Source organism: Chiloscyllium plagiosum, chromosome 5 (genome assembly GCF_004010195.1).
Source record: "Chiloscyllium plagiosum isolate BGI_BamShark_2017 chromosome 5, ASM401019v2, whole genome shotgun sequence".
In the NCBI taxonomy this organism is placed as follows: Eukaryota; Metazoa; Chordata; class Chondrichthyes; order Orectolobiformes; family Hemiscylliidae; genus Chiloscyllium; species Chiloscyllium plagiosum.
The window spans coordinates 90,580,055-90,587,634 of NC_057714.1; the positions used below are offsets into that span (position 1 = coordinate 90,580,055).

General features: G+C 40.4%; 1 protein-coding gene across 7 annotated transcripts in view; it reads right to left on the reverse strand.

Annotated features, from left to right (window-relative positions):
• LOC122550085 (partitioning defective 3 homolog) overlaps window positions 1-7,580 on the reverse strand; it is an 843,398-nt gene that overhangs the window by 318,207 nt on the left and 517,611 nt on the right. For all 7 annotated transcript variants that reach the window (XM_043690628.1, XM_043690629.1, XM_043690626.1 and 4 more), the window contains exon 10: window positions 1,339-1,478. In XM_043690628.1, the coding sequence (XP_043546563.1) occupies window positions 1,339-1,478 (140 nt within the window). The remainder of the gene's footprint in view (window positions 1-1,338; window positions 1,479-7,580) is intronic.

A 7,580-nucleotide genomic window follows, 5' to 3' on the forward strand; every position in this document is an offset into this window, starting at 1 on the left:
AGTGCTAACCACTGTACCACCATGCCGCCCATGTACGGTTACAGGGACAGGATAGGTGGGTAAGTCTGGGTGGGATGCTCTTCGAAGGGTCAGTGTGAACTCCATATGGGCCAAATAGTCTGTTTCCACACAGTATGGATTTTATGACTCTATATGGCTAACATAGGTGGCATCACATTAGCATTGGAATTCACATAGTACATCACTCATTTGTGAGATAGGTAGAATTATCTTTGGCTTGATGGCAGCAGGTGGTCCGTAGCAAATATCACTCATGCGCTACTGCTTTGTAGCTTCGTCGAGACTTACCCGTCACTCCAATTTTTGAAATACCTTACTGAAGTGCACTGAGCCCTTTTCAGAGCTAAAAGAGAGATGCTCAGGGTCATTCATGAGTTTGTGCCTTCTATGGCGAGAAATTGGCCTTACGGGACATTTAAAATATAGGGTCCAAGACATTTGCTCAGCGTGCAAGCCTGATGTTGAAATAGGGTGCATCAAAGCCAACCTACAGGGTAATAGCTACCCTGAATGGATCATTTTGCAATATACAGCTGCATAACATAACTGCAAAATAGACTGACATCACTGCATATTTTCCTCTGTTCAAGCAAGCAGAGTTACAGTGACCAGCACCAAAAGTGCACAGTTAATTATAAACATAAATTGAAGGCTCCGAGGCCAGTAGTTGCTTTCCATTGCTAAATAATTTTAAAACAAAAGTTCATTTATTTTCAAATTTGCTCTCACTCAGTATCTTTTATCTTGTAGCCAGTAGTAATATGAGGTTATGTTTCATTTCAAAGCACAAATCTTTTTACAAGCAATACAAATTTAAAGCTTAATTACAGCAAAAATGAAAAACAAAAAATCAATTTTTTCATAAAAGAAACATCTGCTGGTACACAAGCACAAAATAATGACAACCTTCAATCATACAAGACAAAGCCACTGCTGCTAAATGCAAAGCTGCTAAGATAATATAGCAAGCATTTCAGGCCAAGCACACTTCAATTCCATTTTCGAGTTTTGGACATGCTATTTCAGTGCATTAGCTCCACCTACAGAATGATGAGCATGCTTGATGCTCTCCCAGTACACATTTATCTTCAGTGCAAGTCATCTGTGAGCACAGTTTTAAAAAGGGAAGGGTCAAAATCCTAGAACTCTTTTCCTAACAGCGATGTGGGTCTGCTTACACCAAATGAACTACAGCAGTTCAAGATGACAACTCACCACCACCTTCTCACGTGCAACTAGGGAAGGTCAATAAATGTTGGCCCAGCCAGAGGCACCAACATCCACAATTGAATATTAACAAACAGAAAATCCATTCACCTCTAGAAGCCGGTCTCCTGCCTTCAGTCTGCCATCTTGGATAGCTGCACCTTTTGGAAGAATGTTTTTCACATAAATTGGTGCTGAACCACCAACAGGAACATCCCGTGATGTTATGCTAAATCCAAGACCTTCAGGACCTGTATGCAGAGAGATGAGAATGTTAATTTTATGTTTAAGTGGAAATATTATTTAAACAAAAGATATCAGTCCAGAATGAACAAAGAAAACCTTTATTGCTAAAAATAAAGATCTACAATTCCTTGAAACTGTGCAAAAGTGATTAAGTTTTTGCAGGCCCTTTGACCCAACAAGTCCACCACCGACCCGCTGAAGAGTAACCCCACCAGACCCAATTCCCCCATCCTGTATTTACCCCTGACTAATGCACCTAAAACTATGGGCAATTTAGAATGACCAATTCACCTGACCGGCACATCTTTGGATTGTGGGAGGAAATCGGAGCATCTGAAGGAAACGCCACAGACAGTCGCTTGAGGTGAGGAACTGAACCTGGGTCCCTAGCGCTGTGAGGAGTAACGCTAACCACTGAGCTACCGTGCCACCCTATTTAGGTTAAATCACAGGAAAGTGCATTGTATTATTGGGCTTAAAGTATAATTTGAAATAATGTTTCAGAATAAATGTAAAGTACATATAGGAACCTTTGAATCTTATGGATTTACAGAATTGTCTGTTTTTGTCCAAATGTCAGGTCAATCACTTTTACTGTCAGACTTCAAAACACTAATATGACAGCCTGCTTACATCGTAATAAGTTGCCAGAAACTTTTTACACTCTATACAAATGTCAACAAAGATGCAAAATATCAATAATCAATCATTTTAAAGCAGTTAGGTCAGGAAAAAGCACTATTGCTTAATACTTCTATGACCAGAGTTCACACACTGACAAAGGTTGAAATACCAATTACCTGGTTAAACTTCAATCAGGTGGATCAGTGTGGGTTCAATTCCCATACCAGCTGAGGTCACCATGAAGATCCCAGCTTGTCAGCATCACTCCTCGTCCGAGGTGCGGTGACCCCTCAGGTTAAACTTACCCCCCCAGTCGTCTCTCTCTAATGACCGAGCAACCCTATAGTCCACTCGGATATGTTGACTTATAGTTTACAAAGCACAAATGAAACCACAACAAACATGAAGTGTCATTACTACTGTCACTAATGGCCATATGTTTCTGGTATACAGCTGGTTTCCAATGAGATTTACACTGTACATGAGAGGTCAATGAGAGAAGATAAAGGTATAACAACTGAAGAGCTCTTCGTTAATAAAGGAAAAATCCAGAAATTGCCAGTGCAGGACACTATTATGGTGTAAAAACTAAGACTGAAGATGAAGTAATGAATGCATTTTACCAAAACTTGCAGATTTTTTTGAAAGGGTAATGTAAATAAGCTGTTAAATCTCAGGGGGGCAGTGAAGGGAAAATAATATAAAAACTGCGTGATTTTAAACCATTAAATAAGTGATAGATAGGCAACATGATAAATCACTTGTCAAACATCCCATGGCCTTGGAAAGTATACTAACCTGAGGTGATCAGTATCAAGAGGCTACAAACTCAACGAAAGTTCTCCAGTACTTTCATCCTGACTAAGTGTGTGGCTGGCATTATAAACACAAATTTGAAAACACCAAATACTTCTGCACACCTCAAAAGATCTGCCAACTAAAAAGTTCACAAACTGACCTTTCCATAAGACAAATGAATGTCAATTACTTTGCATCATGGCAGGTAAACATCACAAGTCGACATAAATGGATTAGTGACCTTATTCAATAATTAGAATAAATACACAAATTTCTGAAAAGATGATTGCTTCTATGAAATACCAATGAAAAACCCAAACCCAAAAAGAGTGAGATTCCAAAACAAAAATTAAAGACAGAGTTCAGTGTGATCTTTTCTACAAGAAACTGAAGTCATTATCATTTGACATTATCATTTATCGTGTTCATGGTGGGTAGGAGCTGCTGTAGCATGATACTTCATACATTATTTATTTTGTAGTTTATACTTGAATGGAAAGTAAAGAAAGAGATATACAGCACGAAAACAGACCCCTCAGTCCAACTCGTCCATGCCGACCAGATATTCCAATCTAATCTCGTCCCACTTAACAGCACCCAGCCCATATCTCTCCAAACCCTCCCTATTCATATACTCATCCAGATTCCTTTTAAATGTTGCAATTGTACCAGCCACCACCACTTCCTCTGGCAGCTCATTTCATACATGCACCACCCTCTGCATGAAAAATTTGCTTCTTAGATCCTTTTTAAATTTTTTCTCTCTCACCCTCAACCTATGCTCTCTAGTTCTGGATTCGCCCACCCCAGGGAAAAGACTTTGCCTATTTATCCTATCCATGCCCCTCATGATTTTATAAACCTCTATAAGGTCACCCCTCAGATTCCGATGCTCCAGGGAAAACAGCTCCAGCCTATTCAACCTCTTCCTAAAGCTCAAACCCTCCAACCCTGGCAACCTCCTTGTAAATCTTTTCTGAACCCTTTCAAGTTTCACAGCGTCCTTCCGATAGGAAGGAGACCAGAACTGCACCAAAAGTGGCCTACCTAACGTCCTGTATAGCCACAATGTAACCTGCCAACTCCTGTACTCAATACTCTGACTAGCAAAGGAAAGCATACCAAACGCCTTCTTCACTATCCTATCGACCTGCAACTCCACTTTCAAGCTGTCAAGAACCTGCACTCCAAGGTCTCTTTGTTCAGCAATACTCGCTAGGACCTTACCATTAAGTGTATAAGTCCTGCTCAGATTTTCTTTCCCAAAATGCAGCACCTCGCATTTATCTAAATTAAACTTCATTTGCCACTCCTCAGCCCATTGGCCCATCTGAACAAGATCCAGTTGTCATCTGAGGTAACCTTCTTCGCTGTCCACTACACCTCCAATTTTTGTGTCATCTGCAAACTTACCAACTATACCTTCAATGTTCACATCCAAATCATTTATAAAAATGATGAAAAGTAGTGGACCCAGCACCGATCCTTGTGGCACTCTACCGGTCCCAGGCCTCCAATCTGAAAAACAACCTTCTACCACCCTTTCTCTTCTATCTTTGAGCCACTTCTGTATCCAAATGGCTAGCTCTCCCTGTATTCCATGAGATTAAATTTGCATGGGGGACCTTGTTGAAAGCCTCACTGAAGTCCACATGTCCACCGATCTGCCCTCAATCTGTTTTGTTACTTTTTCGAAAAACTCAATCAAATGGACAGTATTTCAACCAGTTGAATGCTCTTTTCATACTCTAAATTTGACTCAGAAATACGGCTCTGGATTCAATTCTGTAGATGGGATGAATGCCCAGTGTCCATTCAGGACTCCTGGGTGAAAGTTAATAAACAACAGCAACACAGCTTCTAGTCAGAAGTCACATCATACCTGATTATAGTCCAACAGGTTTGTTTGAAAATACAAGCTTTCACAGCACTATCGTATTTGTGCAGTAGGTAAAGCTGTTGAGGTTACAGACAATGGCATTGTTGGAGTAGAGCAGTTCAATGCAAACAGAGAGAAGATTTTTGCAAACTCTTCCATCGCAGCTCATGAACAAACTGAATTTCTATAGGGCCCATAGCATCGTGAACATTTTTGTTTCATTTTATTAATTTATTTAGTCACGGGATTTGGGGATTGCTGAAAAGGCCAGAATTTATTCTTCAGCTTACATTGCACTGAAGGCGGTGGCAGCCAGCTGCCTTTTTGACTGCTGTAATCCACATGGTATTAGTGCATTTTCAACAATGTGGGGAATTCTATGATTTTGACCCAAACACAGTGAAGGAATGGTGATATCGTTCCAAATCAGGATGATGTCCCAATTTGGAGCAGAACTTGCAGGCAATGGTGTTCTCATACATGTGATGACCTTGACTTTTTTGGTGACAGATGCTGTCAAGGGAACCTTAGTGAATTGCTAACATGCATTTTGTATACAGCACACCCTGCTGCCACTTTGATTCATTGTTAGAGGCAGGTGATGGGGTATCATTTGAATGAGCTGAGCTTTCTGAGTACTGTTGAAGCTGCATTAATCCAAGCAGGTGGAGAGTATTCCATCACACTCCTGATTTGTGTCTTGTGCATGGTCAACAACCACAGAGGGAAGAAGAGAATTACTCATCTCAGAATTCCGAGTCTCTGACTTATTCTTGTATGAATGTGGTTCAGCCAGTTTAATCTCTGGTCACTGCTGATGTTATGATGTTGATGCTGGGGACTCAGCAATGACAATGCTGTTGAATGCCAAGGGGAGGTTGTTAGATTTTCTCTTATTGGAAATGGCACTTGCCTGGTCTGAATGTTACTTGCACTGATCAGTGCAAGACTGAATGTTGCCACTTGAATGTTAGTTACCAGACAGTGGGCTATGATAGAAAATATTAGAACAGGATCATACAGAGTTCTAAGAAGCATCTCAAAGGAAAAGTGAGTTTTAGAAAGGTAAAACAGGATCAGAGGTAGAATTTAAGGAGTATCTCACAGGAAAACCATGTGTTGGAAAGGTAAAGAAACTTACTGAGGGAAGTCAGAGATGAGGGCTGAAACACTGAAAGCACTGTCACCTACAAATTAAAGTCTGGAAGAAAAACAAAAATTGCTGAAAAGACCCAGCAGGTTTGGCAGCATCTGTGGAGAGAAATTAGAGAGTTAACATTTCAGGTCCAGTGACCCTTCTTCTGAGCTCCTTCAAAACTCTTTATTTTTCTCTGATTTCCAGCATTCACAGTTCTTTGTTTAGAAATTAAAGTCAAGACTGGACAGGAGGTAACAACTGCACAAGAGATCTCGGAGGTTTGTAGGGCTGGATAAGAAATAGATGACAAGGATAGAGAGGGTGGAGTCCATTTTAAGCAATGAAAATATTAATTCAAGGGGTTGTTGGGCCAAAAGTCCATGTTGGTCTGTGAGCAGAGGAGTGACGGACAAACAGAACATCATAGCTCCTCTCATATACAGAAGTTACTAGCTTTTTGTGGAGTATATCTAAAAGGTTCTACAACTACAACTTATAGCCGTTACTTACTCGATTTTAATAATGTCCTAAGTGCATCCTGAGGGAAAGCTGATAAAAAAAATGAAGATCCTATAAATAATATTTCAGGCTGGTACTGTAAGTGGCTATGAGCCAGAGGACTGGAGAATGATTAATGCAATACCCATTTCAAAACCAGAAAGGAAACTAAACCAGATAATTACAAGATAATTAAATATATGACAATCAAATGTAGGTGTTTTTAATTAAAGCTGAAATGATTTAATAGGAAAGATACAGCCCAGAAGGCCATTTGGCCCACTTTGCCGATGCCAGTATTTAACACAAGTATCCAATACATCCCATTCATCTCTATTTATATTTAGGCCTATGGCTAGACTACTCAACATGAATTGCAGAAATGTCATGTTCAACAAACCTAGCAAACTTTAGTTATGATGGTGATAGACATGGTGGATGAGGCAAAATTAATGCTTGGGGTGGCAGTCAACTTGTACATAGCAAGCACCCATAAGCAGCAAAAGAATAAATGGCTCAACCCTCCATTCTAAGTATTAACTGAGGTACAATAATTAGCCAGAATGCCAGGAAAACTCTTTTAATATAAAGGGGTCAGACAGCTTTTGGTTTAACATCTCATCCAAAATAGAACACCATATTGAGCATTTCTTCAGTATTTGGTGCAAATACTTGCCTAGAAATTATGCGCTCAAGACTTAAGCCGTTCAATACACACTTGCGGTCAATGAGGTAAGGCCAGCACAGTAACTGTCCATATGAAATACCGCAAACATTATACCCGTTCCTGCACTGCACTTTAGAAAGGATGTGAAGGCTTTGGAGAGGGTGGGGGAGCGTTTACAAAAATGTTTGCAGAGATGAAACTGCTTCCATCTAGATGCAGCAGATATTTCGGAACATCACCATTTGCAAGTCCCTCTCAAGCAACCCACCAATCTGACTTGGAAATAGATCAATGTACCTTCACTGTCGCTGGGTCAAATTCCTGGAACCTGGAATACTTGGACAGAAACGGAGGACAAGTGAGTGGAAGGTGAAAAAAAAAATCAGACGTTGGCACTAGGTAAGGATGCTTATATGAAGAGCTGAAAATGTGTTGCTGGAAAAGCGCAGCAGGTCAGGCAGCATCCAGGGAACAGGAGAATCGACGTTTCGGGCATAAGCCCT